The following is a 21,337-nucleotide window of genomic DNA, read 5'->3' on the forward strand; positions in this document are numbered from 1 at the left end:
GAGAGAGAGAGAGAGAGAGAGAGAGAGAGAGAGAGAGAGAGAGAGAGAGAGAGAGAGATTGAAGAGGTAGAGATAGCAGCTGCTGTCACCTGGATGACTCATTCCCACTCTCCTGCTCATCCTGACTGCTCTAACCATTCAGCCTCCTGCTCTCCTCTGATTGTGATTCTCCTGCGGCAGGTGTTCTGGGCCATTGGGACAGTGTTTGAAGTCGTCCTGGCGGTGTTTGTGATGCCCAGCCTGGGATGGCGTTGGCTGCTCATCCTTTCTGCAGTGCCGCTGCTCCTGTTTGCTATCTTGTGCTTTGTAGGTACCTTTTAATTTTATTTAAACTTAATTTTTGCTAGTCGTTCCCCAATTGAAAAATGGACAAAGGATATGAACAGGAAGTTTTCAAATGAAGAAATCAAAGCTATCTGTTGCCATATGAAAAAATGTTCTCAATCACTACTGATTAGAGAAATACAAATTAAAACTACTCTGAGGTACCACCTCACACCTATACAATTGGCTAATATGACAAAAAAGGAAAATAATAAATGTTGGAGAAGCTGTGGACAAATTGGAACACTAATGCATTGTTGGTAGAGTTGTGAACTGATCCAACCATTCTGGAAAACAGTTTGTAACTATGCCCAAAGGGCTATAAAACTGTGCATACCCTTTGACCCAGTAATGCCACTACCAGGTCTGTATCCCAAAGAGATCATAGAAACGGAAAAAGCACCCATGTGAACAAAAATATTTATAGCAGCTCTTTTTGTGGTGGCAAAGAATCGGAAGTAGAGAGAATGCCCATTAATTGGGGAATGGCTGAACTAGTTGTGGTCTATGAATATAATGGAATATTATTGTGCTGTAAGAAATGATGAGCAGGCAAATTTCAGAAAAACCTGGAAAGACTTAAGTGGACTGATGCTGAGTGAAATGAGCAGAACCAGGAAAACATTGTACACAGTGACAGCAACATTGTGTCATGATCAACTGTGATAGACTTAGCTCTTCTCAGCAATACAATGATCCAAGATAATTCCAAAGGACTCATGATGGAAAATGTTTTCCACATCCACAAAAAAGAACTGTGGATTCTGAATGCAGATTGAACCACACAGTTTCTACTTTTTGTGTGTCTGAGGTCGGATTTGAACTCAGGTTCTTCTGAATCCAGGGCTGTTGCTTTATCCACTGCGCCACCTAGTTGCCCCCCAGCTCTGACATCCCCTATTCTAAGGCCCCTCCCAGCTCTGACATCCCCTGTTCTGAGCCCCCTCTCATCTCTGATATCCCCTGTTCTAAACCCCCTCCCAGTTCAGACATTCCATGTCCTGAGCCCTGAGTAATAGAGACTGGAAGTCAGGGGGTCCAGATTGATGTAATGTTTCCTCCTGCTTCCTCCTCATCCCTCTGCGCCAGCTCAGCTTAATGGGGCTGAAGATCTGACAGACATCTTAGCCCCTTGATTTCTAAATTGCTTTGGTGTTTGGCTGAAAGGCTGCAGTATTTTCTGTTGAAATGCCACTAAGTCTATCTACAAGCATTCACTTTCATCTGCCAAACCTTTTACAAATGAAAAACTCCTGGAGAGGCATTAATTTCTTGGTAGACTTAGAAAGAAAATTCAACAGAGACAAATCCCCATTCGGTACCTGCCTCCCCAATAACAGAGTATCTGTTCTGCCTCTAGGCAGGCAGGCAGCAAACAAACATTTATTAAGCACCTACTATATACCAACCCCTGTGCTAGGGGCTGGGGACACCAAGAAAGGCAGTTCCTCACTCAGATTCTGAACCTGGTTCTTGAATTACATGATGATTCTTACAACATCATTGAAATTGTGGTCAAAAGACACCTTCCTAATGAGAGACCAGAGGCACAACTGGGAATCTTTGCACCTGGGGCAATTACCACAAACCACACAGGCTAAGCTAACCCTCTGGGGAGGGGGAGGGGAAAAGACCAGGGGGGGTGGTGGCGGGGGGGGGGGGGGGGGGGGAAGAGCTCACTCTGCCATCTGGTGGCTTCCTATTTTAAGGAATTAGTCTTGCTGAGCTAAATGCTATTGTCTCTATCCTACAGGATTGTCAGTGCTGTTAGAGTCCTTTAAATTCTGTTCCACCTCTCTTCCCCGCCCCCGCCAAGTTCATCACTCAGGGCTAACAGTCTGATCTCCTTGCCTTAGTTACAGCTCCCGATGTGGCTCATCATCAGTCCATAGTGGGACCTCTGTGAGCTTTGAGAAGCATAGACATCTGGAGCCAGGACTCTTGACCTGCTGATGAATGTCGTGGGTTGTATATCTTGGGGCAAACACAGATTGTCCTTCTTAGAATGAGTGAGGCTTGCTCCTGGCATCCTGAGCTGGATCTCCCATGACAATCCCATTTGGTGCGTGGCTTAGAAACTCCCAAAGCCGTTATTTGAGAGCCCACGCCTTCCTTCTGGACTAGATGTGACAGTAACCATTATCTGGGTGCTATATTTGCTCTGCTTTTCAGCTGTTTCCAGCTATCTGTGGTTGTTATTTTTCAGGAATTGTCTGCACTAGGAATTAGCATGTCACTAGGAATAAGCTAATCAACGATTGGCTTAAGGAAAGACCATAGCCCTTGATTCTATAAAATGGGAATGATATACCTATAAAAACCTAGCTCACTGGACAGCTATGAGGCTCAAATGAGACAATAGGCATAAACCCCTTTGTATACCTCAAAGGGCTATACAAACAGCAAGTTTGAAATGATGACAAGTGTTTTAGTTGATCCTGGGTCCTTGTCATGATATTGGTCAAGTAGAAAGTCAAGGGATTTGAAATCAGCAGACCTGATTTTATATCTCGGTGCTGGGGCTTCCTACTTGTAGAACCTTGAATAAGTTACCTGAACACTTGGGGACTTGGCTACACAATGGGGAAGTTGATTAGATCATCTCTAGGGTTTTTTCCAGCTTTGTGTGTGTAAAGCTTTAAAATTCTAACTGTGATGTCTAAAAATCCAATGAGTGGTCGCCTTAAATTAGAAACGTATAGCACCAATCTTTGGGCATTAAATATTTATTAAAGTATATTAGGGGTTAGTAAAGAGAACACATGGAGAAAGAAAGAAAAGACCCTAACTCCCTGCACCTGCATCTGCATCTCGTGACCTCCAACTGAAAGCCCAGATTATTGTTCCCTAGAGTAGGAAGCTCTCTGCAGCCAGCCCAGGAGAGGTACACACACACACACACACACACACACACACACACACACACACACACACACACGGCTCCAAGCTAATTGGCTGGTAGCAGTGACTGACATGACTAAGAGGCATTTCTATGAGGAAATGTAACTCCTCAGATACTGATCACATGCTTTTTCCTTAGGGTGGCGCTGCCCTGGTTCTTACAATGTCTTTCTCAACAGGGTGGTGGTGCTCTGATTCTCATGTAGGCTAGGAAGACATCCTAGAACATCCAAGTTGTGAGGGACATTTAAATTTTGGGAAAATCCATTAGACTGTAAAGTCCTTGAGGGCAGGGACTGTCTTTTGCTTCTTTTTGTATCCCTCGTACTTAGCACAGTGCCTGACACTTAATAGGTACTTAATAAATGTTTATTGATTGATTGAAAATCCAAACATATTATCATTTACTGATAGTATTAATAAACAGAACATCCTTGGCAAAACCCAAATGATCCACCTTGACGACAGAAGTGTAAATGAATGTACTAACTTTTATGTTTCAGATCTTAGCGACACATGCCATTCACCCAACCATCACAAGTTTCTTGATTCACATAGTCATACTTTATTTAGTGTGGCCAAAGTTTCAGCTCAGGATGCACTCTATTTCCCATTTTTCCTTGGTAGTCAGATATCCAAAATCAATCCGAACAAGGGCTCACTAGGTGCCAGGTACCATGTAATGCTCTAGAAATACAAACTTAAAAAGGAATCAGACAAAAGAGTGTCTGGAATGACTTTCGGGGGCACTTTGGTGGTTGCCAGGGAGTGACCTGGATCTCAGATGCCAACCCCAGATATTAAGGCTCAGCAGGGAGTCAGTGCCCAGTCTTGTCCTGACTGCTTTGATTTTTCTCTTTTCTGCTTTCTCAGTGGCTTCCTGAGAGTGCGAGGTATGACGTACTATCTGGGAACCAGGAAAAGGCCATAGCTACCTTGAAGAGGATCGCCACAGAGAATGGAGCACCGATGCCCCTAGGAAAATTGATCATTTCTAGACAGGTCAGTACCCTGAGTGTGATGTGGCCTACCAGGATTGGGCATGTGGGAGTGGAAAGAGGGCTAGATTGGATGTCTGAGGATCTGGGTTCAAATCTATTCATGTGACTCAGGGGAAAGTTGTAGCACCTCTCCAGGCCTCAGTTTCCTTGTCTGTAAAATGATTAGCAAAGGTACATTCTAACTCTAAATATAGGATCCTATTATCTCAGAATCATTTTCATGGTTCGATTTTTCTAGACTGGAGGGAAGAACTTGTTCTACCCCATGTGTCTCAAGATTAGAGGACAAAGGGAGAGTCAATCCTTGCTACCCCTGCTGCACAGTATTGAATTTGAACTTTGTAGGACAAAAGGGACCCTGGGGACCAAATATCTATTTACCACATAAGTGGTATAGTGGATAGAGCACCGGGCCTGTTCCTGAGTTCAAATCTAGCCTCAGACATTTACCAGCTGCGTGAGCCTGGGCAAGTCACTTAACTCTCTTTGCCTCAGTGTCCTCATCTGTAAAATGAGCTAGAGAAGGAAATGGCAAACCACTCCAGTATTTTTGTCAAGAAATTATGGGGCAGCTAGGTGGCGCAGTGGATAGAGCACCGGCCCTGGAGTCAGGAGTACCTGAGTTCAAATCCGGCCTCAGACACTTAACACTTACCAGCTGTGTGACCCTGGGCAAGTCACTTAACCCCAATTGCCTCATTATTAAAAAAAGAAAGAAAGAAAGAAAACCCCAAATTAGGGGCAGCTAGGTGGAGCAGTGGATAGAGCACTGGCCCTGGAGTCAGGAGGACTTGAGTTCAAATCCGGCCTCAGACACCTAACACCTACCAGCTGTGTGACCCTGGGCAAGTCACTTAACCCCAATTACCTCAAAAAAATTTTTAAATTAAAAAAAAAACAAAAACAAAAAACAAATGGAATCACAGAGAGTCTAACACAACTAAAAACAATTGAAAGTAACAAAAGCTAAGCAAGGGCTATTTCTTCCATGAACCTGATTTTAAACCAAAAACCTGTTCTTTGTTCAGATAGAAACCTTATTTTCAGTTGAGAAATGTAAACAGAATTTGTCTTTGTTTTGAAACAGGAAGACCGGGGCAAAATTAGGGACCTTTTCACACCCCAATTTAGATGGACAACTTTATTGCTGTGGTTTATATGGTAAGAGGTTTTTTTTTTGTACCAATGTTTTCCCCCCAACACGTTCCATGTTTATGTGAATGTATTTCATTGACCACGTGACACAAAGGACTTCCGTGTTTCTTGAAGACAGTCTTATTAGCAATTCCCAGGCTGCTGTGGTGTTCTTATTTCCTTAGACACCAGTAAATAGCCAATGCACTGGGGAGATAGGTTGGTATAGAGGAAAGAACAATAAAGAAAAACCCCAGCCCTGCTGCCAGCTACCTGTGTGGCTTTGGTCAAGTCTGTGCCTCAGTTTCCTCATTTGTAAAATATGGAGATTGGACTCAGAGGCTTCTGAGGTCCCTTCCAGCTCTAATCTCTAATCTTTCAGTCTCAAATATTTGAATCAATAGGGAAATTTGGGGGGAGAAAACAAATCCTCCATTTATAGTAGAAAGCACTGAATTTAGAGGCTGGTTTTGGATTCCATTTGAGGGGCATAGAACCACGTGTCTTGAGTATGGGAAAAGGAATTTTTGATCAAGTATGGATTGGACTGAATGATATCTCGGTTCCTTCTACCTTTGAGATGCTGTGGTACTTGTGTGACTTTGTAACCCTGCCCTTTAAATACTCTGTGCCTCGGTTTCTTCCTCTGTAAAAGGAAGGGATTGGGTTAGATCACCTCCAAGGAGCCTTCCATATATAAATCCATCCTCCTTTCTTAATCCCAATGTTTCCTTCCAGCTTCCCCTCTCACCAAACCTTAAAACAGGGCTATTCACACTTAACAGAAAATACTGTCACTTCTCCTCACCACTCATTAGCCACCTTTCCTCTTCCTTGTTCACCTTCTGGGAAAGGTGCTAATCACTTGTGAAATGAGCAACAAGAGGGAGAAGAGGTTGACACCTTAAAGAAGCCACTCAATGGTCTGCCTCTGAGTAATGGAAAGCTTCTTTCTTTCATTCATTCATTCATTCATTCATTCATTCATTCATTCATTCTTCTTCTTCTTCATCATCATTGCCAGCATCTATAGGGGACCTATTATGCCCCAAGCATTGGGCAAAGTGCTTTACAAATATCTCATTTGATCCATATGACAACCCTGGGGGATAAGTGCTATTATTATTATCCTCGTATTATCCTGAGGCAGACAGAGGTTAAGTGACTTGCATAAGGTCACACAGTTTGTAAATGTCTGAGAATGAATTTGAACATTACCTGAGGCAGGGAGACATAGAGACCTGGACATAAGGTATGAGACCTCTTTTGGGGGAGCCACTGGAGGGCAGTAGGTGGGAGGTCAGCCCAGTCTACCATCTGACAGCATCTTATTTTAACTAAGAATTCTCACAAACTAGGCACTAAGCTCTGTTATTTCTACATAATGGGAGCATTCATGGAAAGAACACTGAAATCTCATCTCTAATGCTTACTCTGCCTGCGTGACATTGGGCAAGTCATTTTACCCGTTGGGCCTCAGTTTCTTCATCAATAAAATGTTAGACTATGTGGCTTACAGCTCTAGATCTAAGATTCAAAAAATCCGACTCCCTAAATAGAAAGGGGCCTCAGAGCCCATCTAACCTGACTTGTACCTGACCAAGAATCCTCTTCAACACATAGTCATCCAGCCTCTACTTGAAGACCTCCAGGGGAGGGAAGCTTGCTCCCTCCCTAGAAAACCCATTTGGAAAACAGGTAGGTAGCACAGTAAATAGAGCACTGGACCTCGAGTCGGAGGGCCCGAGTTGAAATCCTGCCTCAGATACTTACTAGTTGTGTGACCCTGGGCAAATCACTTAACCCTGATTGCCTCCAAAAAAGAAAAACCCCAGTCTGCTTTTATATAGTTTTTTTGGTTTTTTTTTTTAGTGAGGCAATTGGGGTTAAGTGACTTGCCCAGGGTCACACAGCTAGTAATTGTTAAGTGTCTGAAGCCAGATTTGATCTCAGGTACTCCTGACTCCAGGGCTGATGCTCTATCCACTGCACCACCTAGCTGCCCCTATATAGTTTTAATTGTTAAGTTTTTCCTGACATTAAGAGGAAATTCGGCTGTCGGCAACCTCCACCCGTTACTCAGAATAAGTCTACATGAGAGCTTGTGACATGCTTGAATACACCTATATATGCTGGGCATACCCTCTAAATTCAGCACCCTGGAGGAATGATCCATTTGCCCTGCCCTAGTTATGCTCTGGTAGTAGGGACCCCCACAGTGTGGAGTCAGAGTGATAAATGAGAAGATGTAGTCTTTGCCCTAGGGAGGTTTAGAGTCTATTTTGACAGATAAAATGTATACGCAGTGGGGTGGGAGGGAAGAGATGAATTTCAATGTATGAAAATGTAGTGTTAAATGTGTGCCAAATAGAATTCCCCATCGTCGGTGGTGAAGGGAATATTTAATAGGGACATAGACTGTGTGACCCTGGGCAAGCACCTTGCTCTCTCCAGGCTTCAATTTCTTCACCTGTAAAAGGAGAAGATTGGACTAAATGATCTTTAAGGTTCTTTCTAGTGCTGACATTATGTTGCTATCGATGTATCAATCAACAAGCATATGTTGTTATATAATCTCTATATTATGTTCCTGCTGTATACCTATGGACCAAGAACTGCAAGAACTGCAAGATGCTGGGAATGTAGGGAGAAAAATGAAACCATCTCTGCCCTCAGGGAACTTATAGTCTAATGATTTCATTAGAATGAAAGCAAGCTTTTGATTCTGTGTGGATAAGGTCCAAATAATGTTTCCTATCATTGAGAGCAGCCTCCCTTCTCTATGTCTCTGGATCGATTTAGGTCCTTCCCAGGACATAACATGACTTAAAGTCACCACAATCGGCCCCTCTTTTCTTGCTGCTTTCTTAAGGGTCCCATGCCCTGAGAAGTCATTGGCCCCTGGGAGGTGGGTTGGGCACCCCTGTTTTTATAAGGACATAGTGACAGTATGCGGACAAAGGGAGGGGTGAGAAGCCTTCATCCCCATCCTCATCACTGGAGTCAAACATTCTTATTTCCTCCCTGCCAGGTTTTCCAATGCATTTTCATACTATGGATTAGTTTTGCTAACTACAGAGTTCTTTCAAGAAGGAGATGTCTGCAACAGTGAGTATCAACTCTTTCTTCTTTTTATTTCCTGTTGAAATCTATTAGAACCAGAGATTTGTAGAATGTAAGGGCTGGGAGGAGCCTTAGAACAGGGAATGTCAGGGCTGGGAGGGGCCTTAGAACACAGCTAGTAAAGACCATAGATATTTTTTAGTCCAACCATTTTACAGATGGAAAAGCTGACTCGGAGAGGAGAAAGACATGATCTCTCACATTCATCCCCTTCTTTTCACACAAACTCACTTTAATTCAGACCCCAATTCAAGGAATTTACATTATATTGGTGACAGGTGGGGGTGGGGGTAGGGTGGGGATAGTGGGAGAGGATAGGGGATGGATGGGTCTATGGTTTCATTGGTATAGGGAACTCCCAGGTGAAAAAATACCTCCACTAATGCAAGTCAACATTGTCCTCATAACTTAAGCTTTTAGAGAATTGCCTAGAAAATGACTTGCCAAAGGTCACACAGTCACTATGTATAGAGGTGGTACTTAGGCTCCAAGGACAAATCTCTATCCTCTATCCTTTGCAGCTTCTTGTTGGGGGAGAGGCGTATTGGAAAGGGGGAAGGGACAGGACACACAATCTTTACAAACAGAAATAAATAGATGGATATAACATACTTGGTGAATAGTTGTGTCCCTGGTGGGAACAGTGAAGTCAGAGGCTGTTCATGTACCATCTGTCTCATTTTATAAGTGAAGAAAGAGGTCCCCATGAGGATCAGTGACATGGCCAAGGTCACATGGCTATTTAAATGACTGAGTTAGGATTTGAACCCAGGCCCTTTCACTGAAGATCCAGTGGCCTTCTCCCTGTGCTTTGCTGCTTTGCTAGTGACTGTCTAAGGAGGCCATTAGCCTTGCCTTGACCCTGTCAGGAGGGAGACAGTTACTGAGCCATGTGGTTCAGACCCCTGCCCTGGTGGGGACAAAAAGTCCTGTTCTGGAAGGCCCCCAGTGCTCATAGGCCTAAGGGGAAAATAGAGTGCTCAGTTGTTGAGGCACTAGGTTAAGCCCCACAGCCCTTGCCCTCTGAGTCCTTCATCATAGCCCCCTGCTCATCAGGGTATGGGGTGGGGGGGCAGCTAGGTGGTGCAGTGGATAAAGCACTGGCTCTGGATTCAGGAGGATCTGAGTTGAAATTAGGCCTCAGACACTTGACACTTACTAGCTGTGTGACCCTGGGTAAGTCAAAAAACAAAAACAAAAGAAAAGAAAAATACATAGAATCATCAGGGTATCAGGGTCTAGTTCCAGCCTTGGGTCAAGCAGAATGGGAAAAGCTTTCTCATTAAGCCTCAAGGTACCCCCTCCAAGCCTTTGCCACGGAGACTTCATCACAGAGCATGGAGTGACCGCTGGCCTGAGGGATCACTGTTTGGAACAATGATTCATGAGCTAGGGGAGGGGGTTCGGAGGTGCCTACCATTGGAGCAAGTGACTCAGTGGTCAAGCTCTTGCTCACTCTAGAAAGGATGGTGGACGAGAGCGAAGCTGCCTACCCTCTGTCCATGGAGGGGTGGCAGTGAATGCATTTAGTGGCTCCTAGACACTTGTTAGCACTGGCAAGGGGGCGGGTTGTCCAGAGACAGTCGGTGCAGCAAGAGCAAAGGCTAACTGGGGACAGGGAGAGGAAGAAGGGCAGAGCCTGGAGGAGTCCCATGGAAGGGTCTGGGTGATGTCTGAAGGGCTGGGAAGGAGGTCTTTGGGTAGCCTCCTCTGGCTCTGCTCTATCCAAAGGATTGATGTCCCTCCTAGAACTGCATATAATGCATTTATTCACATAGGTCGTCACTAACCCTTGGATGTGGGGGAGGAGGGGGCTTGGGAAGCCCCTCTGCCTCTTGGAGACCCCACCTCCCTTCAAGGATCAGCTCAGGTGCTGCCTTCTAGAAAAGGCCTCTCTGGATCGTAGATTATAGATCTGGAACTAGAAGCGACCTGACGGACCAGAATCTAGTCACTTTATAAATGCAGAAACTGACACTGAGAGGTTATCATTATATATAAAATATATATTTATATATGAATATATTACACAGTAAATATTTCTATAGTATCTATATTATGTATTAAATACAAAGGGATCTGGACAAAGTCACATAGAAATTAAGTAAATATTTATATTTACTATAGTGAAGGAGCTAGGTGGTACGGTAGATAAAGGGTGGGGCCTACAGGCAGGAAGACCTGAGTTCAAATCCAGTCTAAGACTCTTTCTAGCTGTCTAACCCTGAGTCAGTCACTTAACTTCTTTTTGTCTCAACTTCCTCATCTGTTAAATGGGGATAATAATAACAGCTTTTGGGCTGGTTGTGAGGATCGAATGAGATGATAATTGTAAAACACTTAGTACAGTGCCTGGCACATAGTAGGTACTATTATTACTTTTCTATATACATGTCATCTCCCCCCAGTAGAGAGTCACCTCCACGGGGCAGCTAGGTGGTGCAGCGGATAGAGCACTGGCTCTAGATTCAGGAGGACCTGAATTCAAATCCAGCCTCAGACACTTGACTCTGGACAAGTCACTTAACCCCAACTGCCTCACAAAAAAAAAAAAAAAGAGAGAGAGAGAGAGAGAGAGTAACTTCCTCTGGTCAGCTAGGTGGCACAGCTGATAGAGTGGTGGCCCTAAGTCAGGAGAACCTGAGTTCAAATCATACCTCACACACTTGATACTGTGTAACCCTGGCCAAGTCACTTAACACCGTCTCACAAAAAAAGGGAAAGTAACCTCCTTGAGGATAGGGACTACCCTCCTGTCTTACTCTTGTCCCAGTAAACCTAGCACTTTACTTGGCATATGGACTTTTTATTGTTGATTCCTTTAAGTCATGTCTGATTTTCCATGACCCCATTTGGGATTTTCTTGGCAAAGATACTGGAGTGGTTTGCCATTTCTCTCTCCAGCTCATTTTACAAATGAGGAAACCGAGGCAAACAAGGTGAAATGACTTGCTCAGGGTCGCACAGCTAGAAAGTGTCTGAGGGTGGATTTGAATTGACAGAGATGAGTCTTCCTGACTCCAGGCCAGGCACTCTATCCACTGGGCCACCTAGCTAGCCTGGCATAAGGACCAATGCTTGTTGGATTAATCACATGAGATAACATACATCAAGTGCCTTTGCAACTTTAAAACCCTATAAAAATCGAGCTGTTCCCATTATCTTCACTATTCCTATCTTCTCATCTTGTTTTATAGAGTTCAGAAGGAAATGGTCCTGGGACCACTGGCCCTCCTACTATTATTCTTTTATGTTTAATGTTCTAAGGACTTTTGTAAAGGATAGAATGGCTACCTCTGTTTTCATTTTTCATATTATTTTTATTGTGGACTTAACACCCAGTAAAACAGGCAATTCTTTATTGGTAGCAGAATAAAGAGGACAGTACACAAAACCTCAGGTTTCTGCCATGATCGGTGGCTTGCTTTTTCTTTTGACATAAATAATCCATTAAAGCTGTAGTGTGCAAACTTTACTCTCTGATTCTTTCTGGTTTCCCTTCTCTTCATCTCTCTGTATTAAAAAAAAAAAAGAACAATTTCTATTGTAACATCAATACTGGAAAAATAAACAATTAACTCCTATAAACTCATTGACCAGCCATGATTTCAGTGGACCAGTAGCGAAGAGGCTGCTCACCTCCTGACTGAGAGGTGAAGAACCAATACGCACAATGATAGGAATCTGTTTTGCTTGACTTTGCTTATACGTTGAACAGCTAGGTGGCGCCACAGTGCCAGGCCTGGAATCAGAAAGATTCATCTTCTGGAGTTCAAATGTGGCTTCAGACACTTACTAGCTGTGTGACCTGGGGCAAGTCACTTCACCCTGTTTGCCTCAGTTTCCATATCTGTAAAATGAACTGAAGGAGGAAATGGCAAAGCACTCCAGTATCTTTGCCCAGAAAAACCTTAATGGGGTCACGGAAAGACTGAAAATGACTGAACAACAAAATCCTATGTGTCTTCCTTTTTTCTTTTCTTTTTCCCATTTGGGGTGAGTGATAAAATCGCAGGGAGAAAAAACACATGCCTGATAATTTCTAAAAATTCAGAACAAAAAATAAAAAGATGTAGACTTTCCCAATTCCTCTTGATTCCAGTGCCTTCCCTGTGTTGTTCTTTCCTATTTGTCCTGTATTGTACATAGTTGTTTGCTTGTTAAACCCCTCATTATATCACAAGCTCCCTGAGGGCAGGTATTATTTTTTGCCTTTCTTTGTATTCCCAGTGCTTGGCAGAATGCCTGGCACATAGTAGGTGTTTAATAAATATATATTGACTAGGGGCAGCTAGGTGGCACAGTGGATAGAGCACCAGCCCTGGATTCAGGAGGACCTGAGTTCAAATCTGGTCTCAGACACTTGATATTTACTAGCTGTGTGACCCTGGGCAAGTCACTTAACCCCAATTGCCTCACCTATATCTATATATATCTCTATCTCTATCTATCTATCTATCTATCTATCTATCTATCTATCTATCTATCTATCTATCTATCTATCTATCTATCTATCTATCTATATGCTTCCTTATTTGCCTTCACCCTTCCATCACCCCTCCCATTAGGAAAAAATAGCCAAATATTCAGAGTTAAGAAAAACAAAGTCCCACACTGGGTGGACCAAAAGTGTGTGAATGACTGCTCTTTGTAATTTAATAAGGCTATGAGGATGTAAGCTCTTCTGCGAGCATCCTTGAGCCACCTCTACTTACTGGACAGGATGATGGAGATGTTGTGTCCTTTGTCTGGTTCCCACATGGTTTTGATATCTTCTGGTGGGTTTTTGTTTTGTTTTGGTTTGGTCATTTCAGTCTAGTCTGATTATACATGACCCTATTTGAAGTTTTCTTGGCAAAGATATTGGAGTGATTTGCAATTTCCTTTTCCAGATCATTTTCCAGATGAGGAAACTGAGGCAAGCAGTATTAAGTGACTTGCCTAGGGTCACACAGCTAGTAAGTGTCTGAGACTGTATTTGAACTCAGGTCTTCCTGACTCCAGGCCCAGCGTTCCATTCATTGAGTCACCTCGCTGGCCCTTTGTCTGATTCCCATATAGTTTCCATCTCCTTTGTTAGGTTTCTATATTTTGGAAGTTTTTTATTCCATGTAGTCTGGAGATTATGAGTATTTGGCATGGTGACATCTACCAGGCAGCTAGGTGTCACAGTGGATAGAGTGCTAAATTTGGAGCCAGGAAGATCTGAGTTCAAATCTGGCCTCAGAAATTTACTAGCTCTGTGACCCTAAGGAAGGCACCTAACCTCTGCCTCAGTTTCTTCATCTGCAAAATGAGGATAATGATGGCACCTACATCCCAGGGTTGTTGTGAGGATCAAACAAAATGATCAACCTTGAAACATTATCTAAAAGTTAGTATAAATATTTATATAGTTATATATAATATATAGTTAGTATAAATATTTATATAGTTATATATATAATATATAGTCAGTATAAATATTTATATAGTTATATATAATATATACTCAGTACAAATATTTATATAGTTATATATATAATATATACTCAGTATAAATATTTATATAGTTATATATAATATATACTCAGTATAAATATTTATATAGTTATATATATAATATATACTCAGTATAAATATTTATATAGTTATATATATAATATATAGTCAGTATAAATATTTATAAAACATTGTTATTATTATTGAATTGAAAACAAGAGAGTAGCAAGTCGCGAAAGTCCTATCTGAAGCATTTCAATGTTACTTCCTCCTCTCCCCCTTCCTCCTGCTCCAGTGTCCAGCAGAAGGAAAGCTGTGAAGGCCAAGTGTAGCCTGGCTTGTGAGTACCTGACTGAGGAAGACTACATGGACCTGCTCTTGACTACTTTATCAGAGTTTCCAGGTGAGTGACCTACCTGCTTAAAGAGAGGGGACCTAGCCAGAGACACTCAGCCACTATCCTGCTGACCTGTGATGATGCTATTCCCACATCTGGAACAGACACAAGTTCATTCACCTCTCACTTATCTGTGCTAATACAAGGCGGTGCAGTGGATAGAACTCTGGTCCTTGAGTCTGGGAGACCTGAGTTCAAATTTGACCTCCAACACTTGTTAGCTGTGTGACCCTGGGCAAGTCACTTAACCTCTGTTTGCCTCAATACGCTGGAGAAGGAAATGGCAAACCACTCCAGGGTCTTCACTAGGAAAACCCCATGGATAGTATGGTTCATGGGGTCCTGAGGATTTGGATATCACTCGATCGACTCAACAACAGCAACAAAAGTAGTATACAGGGGGCAGCTAGGTGGCGCAGTGGTTAGAGCCCCGGACCTGGATTCAGGAGGACCTGAGTTCAAATCTGGCCTCAGACACCCTGGGCAAGTCACTTAACCCCAATTGCCTCACTAAAATAAAAAATTAAAATAAAATTAAAATAATAAAAAAATAAGAGTAGTATACAGTAGAAAGGAGGGGAATGCATGATACAGAAGAAGGGGTTCAGATGCTGCTATGAACCGGGCGACATGGTTGGATATTGAGGACTCTAAATCAGAATCTTGGTTCAGGATCGGAATGTGATGGAGAGGAACATAGATATAAAAAATACTGAAGGAGAACTCTAGAACTTGTTTGTCAAGTCTAAGCTATAGTCTTTTTTTTTTTTTTTTTTTTTTTTTTTTTTTTGCGGGGCAATGAGGGTTAAGTGACTTGCCCAGGGCCACACAGCTAGTAAGTGTCAAGCGTCTGAGGTCAAATTTGAATTCAGGTCCTCCTGAATCCAGGGCCGGTGCTTTATCCACTGAGCCACCTAGCTGCCCCTTAAGCTATAGTCTTTTAGCAGGAGATCCATCCATAAGAATTTGGGGAAAGAAAATGAGTGAGAAATATTGAAAAGAAAAGAGTAAACAAGGGATATCACTCCTTATCCAAGCAAGGATCTAGTAAAACTGCTTTTCTCAACATTACTTTTGACTCTTAAAGACATAGTAGTGGTATCGCTAGTGTCTGGGAAAGAGGTGTTTGAAACAAGGGTTCTATGGAAATTCAGTGTTCTGTCATATCAGACAGAGATCCATTGCGTGCAAGTGATTGAGCAAAAATTCAGGGGGATAAAGGCAGTTCCTTTCTAGGAGATGAGGAGGGGCCCCAAATCAGAAGATGAGCACAAACCAATACTGGGTTATTATCGTGCTATCTGCAGATCATTGAAATCCAAGGTACTTTGATAAGTGGGAAAACAAGGTGTAGGAGCAGTTTCTGGCCATGAAGTCTGTTCTATATCAGGAGGAAAAATGAAGAAAGTGTGGGAGAAAAAGACTTTTTTGTATGACTCAACCTGTCTCCCCAAATGCTACAGTCTTTTTTTTTTTTTTTTTAGTGAGGCAATTGGGGTTAAGTGACTTGCCCAGGGTCACACAGCTAGTGTTAAGTGTCTGAGGCCGGATCTGAACTCAGGTACTCCCGACTCCAGGGCCGTGCTTCATCCACTGCGCCACCTAGCTGCCCCATGCTACAGTCTTTTTATGATGACTGTTTACATGCCTTGTTCTGAGCTGGGAGACTAGTGTGGTCCTGACTGGGGACCTCCCATAGCTGCTCCTGACTTTACCTCCCCAATTAAGCTATGGAATTATCTATTTAAGGGGACTGGGATGGATTCTATAGATCTGCCAGATATGAATTATAGGCATAGATATAGATCCAGGAAATGGTGCTTCAGGTATGCCCGGCTACTGCCAATTGAAGAGCTGGAGAGAACTACTAATTATTTTGCTTGGTCCTCCAATGCCTCCCTGGCCCCCACTTTATCCAGCCTCAGTCTAGTGGCAGCCTTCTCTCTACAGGCATCCTCGTGACTCTGTGGATCATCGATCGCCTAGGTCGCAAGAAAACAATGGCCCTGTCTTTTTTTGTCTTCTCCTTTTGTAGTCTCCTGTTGCTCATCTGCGTTGGAAGGTAGGATAGAGAATGGATAATGAGGTGGGGGGGGCCACCATCCCATCTCCTGGCCACCAGGTTGGGAAAAGCAAGTCTGGAATAATGGATAAACTGTTGAACTCTGAGTCAGGAGAGCCCCATGTTCACATCCTGCCTCTGACACTTACTTAGGTGGGTAGGTGGTTCTCTGAGCCTTGATTTCTCCATCTGTGAAATGGGAGCAATAATACTCACAGAATTATAGTGAGGTTTAAATAAGATAACACGTATAAAGAATTTTGAAAACCTAAAAGCACACAGAAATGGCAAGATTAAGCCTGTCACCGAGAAAGTTAAAGGCTTTACTCAGTTAATGGATTAGTATTTATTCAGCACCGACTATGTGTCAGGCACTGTGCTAAGTGCTGTGGATACAAAAAAAAAAAAGGCAAAAGACATCGCCAGCTCTCCAGGAGCTCACAGACTAATGAGAGAGACGACATGCTAGGTATGTACAAGATACATAGAGAGTACACTGGAGATGATTTCAGAAGGAAAGCTCACAGACCCTCAAACTAGCTCACACACTGCTCTTCCTGACTCCATGTCCAGCATTCACAAGATCATAGATAGAGACCCCAGAGACTCCAAGTCCAACCCTCTCATTTTTCAGGTGAGTATCAGAGAAGTTAGGTGACTTGCCCAGGGTCACAAAACTAATACACGTCAGGGGCAAGGCTCAAAGCTAGCGCTTCCTGACTCCAACACTTGATCCCCTTGACCTGGAGACCATCTATCTACCCGGTCATCTCCATCTTCCTCTGCTCACACCAGCCCTGTTTTTTGTGGAATAGTAAGGAAGACCAAGGCAAGCATTGGTGGATGGGAGATGGACCTGGAATATGGGGGGGGGGGTCACTGTTGGCTTCCAGATTATTGGTGAAAAATGTTTCCCTGCCGAACAAAGTCTTGACCAACCTTCTTTCTCCTTTCCCCCTCTAGAAGCGTTCTCACTGTACTTCTCTTCATCTCAAGGGCTTTTATTTCAGGAGGATTTCAGGCTGCCTACGTTTACACTCCAGAGGTAGGAGGGTCTGAGGCAGAAGGGACTGGCTGAACCTGGGCATGGAGAGGCAACAGCTGCATCTCAAAGCAGTCGGTTTCCTTTGTTAGCCCACATTTTTTCTTATGTCGGTTTAAAAGCATTATCACGAGGAGTCCCTGGCCTTCACCAGGACTTCCAAGGGGTCCATGAGACCCCTGGATGATAACTTAACATCTGGCTACTCTCTTTCTCAGGTTTATCCCACAGCTACCCGTGCCCTGGGATTGGGTACCTGTAGTGGCATGGCAAGAGTGGGTGCCCTCATCACCCCATTTATTGCTCAGGTGGGTGACATCATGGGCAGGAAAGAGGAAGTCAGAGGGTGGGGGATGGGAGGCCCTAACTGTCCTATTGGGAATGGTAGGCGGAGCTCTCAGTAATATTTTTTTTCACACCCAGGTCAGGCTTCACAAAATGCACCCTCAAACCCACTTTTTTTTCTTTTTTCTTTTTTTTTTAGTGAGGCAATTGGGGTTAAATGACTTGCCCAGGGTCACACAGCTAGTAAGTGTTAAGTGTCTGAGGCTGGATTTGAACTCAGATACTCCTGACTCCAGGGCCCTTATCCACTGCGCCACCTAGCTGCCCCTCAAACCCACTTTTAAAGGCAAATCCTGAAGTCCAAGAGAGGAAACGATGAGGCTATGATCATAGGAGTTGTAAGTGGTAGACTTAGGATTTGAACTCAGGTCCTCTTGGTCCAAACCCATCACCCTTTCTGTACTATGCTGCCTCTCAGATCACAACTGGGAAAGAGCTTTGAGCAGAAAAAACACGATCTCCCAACAGGGGATCACCATCCATAAAGGCCCCACTTCCAAAAGCGGGGTTGCCAGCAGCATCTTGTTGTCTCTCACTCCGCAGGTGATGCTGGAATCCTCAGTTTACTTGACGCTGGTGGTATACAGTGGCTGCTGCCTCTTGGCTGCCCTGGCCTCCTGCTTTCTGCCGATTGAGACCAAAGGCCGAGGTCTGCAGGAGTCCAGTCATCGGGAGTGGGGTCAGGAGATGGTAGGGAAAGGATCCCACAACATGGGTGTGACCAGGTCAAACTCTGGATCCCAGGAGTGACGGCTTCTGCAGGGGCTGCACGTCGAGGAAGGCAGAGAGGGGGGAGGAGGTGGGGGCGATTCCCAGCGATGCCGATCAGGCCGTCACTGCCAACGTCGCGGGTCAAAGCTCCAGACCTGTGGATTTGGACCGAAAGGAATTTGTGTCTTTACTCCCGTTCACTCATATTCATCTAGCACCACCTCGGGGATGGCAGGAGAGGCATTTGTTCTGGGTGGGGGGTCGCTCTGTCTGTGTGATAGTGCGGTGAGGTGTGTTAGTAGCCCGTTGCCAAGCTCCCAAGGTCCAGTGACGTCATGAGCCGACCAGATGCCGTTCAGATCCAGGTGTTCAACAGGAGAGCCAAACGGTCCGTGTAGATAACTCGGCTCCACGCCACGTTCACCGAGGAAGGGGACTCTGAGTGCGTCGGCCTCTGCCTTCGATCAGTGGGTTGGGTCCGGGGGGCCCCAGCTCAGTGGCAATTTTCCTGGGCATTACAGATGATCCGGGCTTCCGGCGGAAGGGCAGTCAAAGCACTTGGGGACTAAGCGACCTCCTGACCCTTTGTTCGGGTCCAAGTATTGCTTCTGAGATTGGGGGGAAGTAGAAGAAGCCCACGTGGGGAGGGGGTCATCGTTCCCTCCGTTCAAAGCTCTCCCGGCACCGCTCACTGCCCTATCACACCACCAGGTGGTATCACCATTGCTGACCTTCGAGTCAGGACCCTGCCCCTTCCCCCCACTCCCATACCCACAATGCATGGGGGCAGGTGTGTTCTTTTCCATCATACCCAGGCTTGTTCCCAGTATTGACCTTTTCTAGCTCGATTCCATGGGGAGCAGGGATTCTTGCTGTCAGACAGTCACCTCTGACAGATGCTTCCAGCTGGGCTGGGACCTCAGGACAGAAAAGAGGGGGGGAATGCACCTGGTCCCTGGAGAGATCCAGGAGGAACAGGGCTGGTGACCTCCTACCCCCTAAGAAGGCAATTTGGGGGCCCAGTATCTTTCATTGCTAGCTCTTCTATGGGGATGGAAGGTGGGAGATGGAAACAGCCCACTGGAGTGACCTCTCTTGATCAAGCACCAGCCATGATGGGAGATTCCAATTTTGAGCCTGAAGGGATGTACAGAGAAACCAGAAAACGTGCCCAGTCAACCACACATCTCAGTATTATTCCAAAGTTAGGGTTGGGGTGGCTGAGTTTTCAGGTCCTCATCCCTCAGCTCCCGTTTCTTCGCTGCCATCCTTTGCCAATGCTCATGACATCGCCATCCCAAGGGTGGTCTGGGGTGCCACTCATGCCTCCTGGTGGGGGAGTGGTGGCCCTCTCTGGTGGACAGAACATGGGGAGGGGAGGTCAGCAGGGAGAGCCTACCTTTTTGCAAAGGCCAAACCCGGCTTCTATCTGGGCCCAAGAGAAGGTGAATAACTAGGTTTCATGTCAGCGCTATACATCTCCCTGCAGTACTTGGTTCAAAATGTGATGTTTCCCATTGTGAAAGCAAGGGGACCGCGTCAGGAGGGAGAGCATTCCCGGCTCCCATCAAAGGCCAAAGAAGCTGCTGGCGTATTTCTGCTTGGAGAGGTCTGTTTTCAGTAAACATTGCAAGGGAACAAAGTCTGTAAGTTCATTTATTATTAAAACATGTTGGTGATGGACCTGGGTGAGCTCTGCATTTGTTAACTCCCATATCATCCTCACAGTGGTCTGGGTTAATCCTACTATATAGCACTCTACAGCTGGGAGTCTCTTGGATGGAAAATTAATGAAAAAATTTAATAAGCATTTATTATGCGCCAGGCGCTGTGCCAAGTTTTAGCTGGGATACAAACAAACAAACACAAAAAGTGAAGCAGAATCTCTACCCTCAAGGAGCACACATTTTAACTGGGAGAGATAACACACATATGGGTAAATTCAGCTTCAAGGTGTATAGGAAAGCCTGGATTGTACTTAGAATGTACCACAGTGTCTGTGTCACAGGGCAGGGAGCTTGGAGGGAACCTATCATCGCTGGGAAGACTGGGGGAAATGGGGCTAAAGGCTGGAGTAGAATGAGGATTCTGGATTGCCCCTGGCAAGGCTGAGAATGAGGGCTCAATGTCTGGCCATTCTCCAATCTAACAATCCAAAATGCATTTATTAAGTGCCTACTATGTGCACAGTAACAAAGACTTATAAAGGCAAACCAACCTCCTCCCCCAAAAAACAATCTTTGCCCTTGAAGATTTATATTCTATGATGGGGAATATAACACTCTCATTACTTTAATTTTTTCTTTCTTTTTTTTTTTTGATGAGGCAATTGGGGTTAAATGACTTGCCCAGGGTCACACAGCTAGTAAGTGTCAAGTGTCTGAGCCGGATTTGAACTCAGGTCCTCCTGAATCCAGGGTCAGTGTTCTATCCACCGCACTACCTAGCTGCCCCTACTTTCATTTTTTAACACTTATTCTCCACGAAGAGTTTCAAGTGAATTAAAAGGCCACTGGGATCAGTGACTTCTAACAAAAAGTATTGATCTCATTGGTTTAAAAATCACCTTTATTTTAGAGTATATTATTCTATTGCTTCTCCCTCCCCTTCCCAGATGGTCACACTTGTAACAAAGAAAGAATGAAAGGGAGGGAGGGAGAAAATTTTGGAACTAGAAATCTTATAAAAACAAATGTTGAAAACTATCTTTACATGTAACTGGAAAATAATAAAATACTTTTATGATTTCAAAAAAGAAAAAATTTAAATTTAAAAAAGAAAAAAGGAAAGACATTTTTTTAAAAAATTAAAAGGGA

At 44.2% G+C, this 21,337-nt stretch overlaps 1 protein-coding gene across 1 annotated transcript in view; it reads left to right on the forward strand.

The window, feature by feature from the left end:
• LOC122735727 (SV2 related protein) overlaps positions 1 to 21,134 on the forward strand; it is a 60,752-nt gene extending 39,618 nt beyond the window's left edge. The window contains exons 8-16 of the mRNA XM_043977462.1: positions 181 to 306; positions 4,099 to 4,227; positions 5,314 to 5,387; positions 8,392 to 8,468; positions 14,260 to 14,367; positions 16,312 to 16,423; positions 17,387 to 17,468; positions 17,684 to 17,773; positions 18,354 to 21,134. Of these exons, the coding sequence (XP_043833397.1) occupies positions 181 to 306; positions 4,099 to 4,227; positions 5,314 to 5,387; positions 8,392 to 8,468; positions 14,260 to 14,367; positions 16,312 to 16,423; positions 17,387 to 17,468; positions 17,684 to 17,773; positions 18,354 to 18,560 (1,005 nt within the window). The 3' untranslated portion in view covers positions 18,561 to 21,134. The remainder of the gene's footprint in view (positions 1 to 180; positions 307 to 4,098; positions 4,228 to 5,313; positions 5,388 to 8,391; positions 8,469 to 14,259; positions 14,368 to 16,311; positions 16,424 to 17,386; positions 17,469 to 17,683; positions 17,774 to 18,353) is intronic.
• The last annotated feature ends 203 nt before the right edge of the window (positions 21,135 to 21,337 follow it).

Source organism: Dromiciops gliroides, chromosome 1 (genome assembly GCF_019393635.1).
Source record: "Dromiciops gliroides isolate mDroGli1 chromosome 1, mDroGli1.pri, whole genome shotgun sequence".
In the NCBI taxonomy this organism is placed as follows: domain Eukaryota; kingdom Metazoa; phylum Chordata; class Mammalia; order Microbiotheria; family Microbiotheriidae; genus Dromiciops; species Dromiciops gliroides.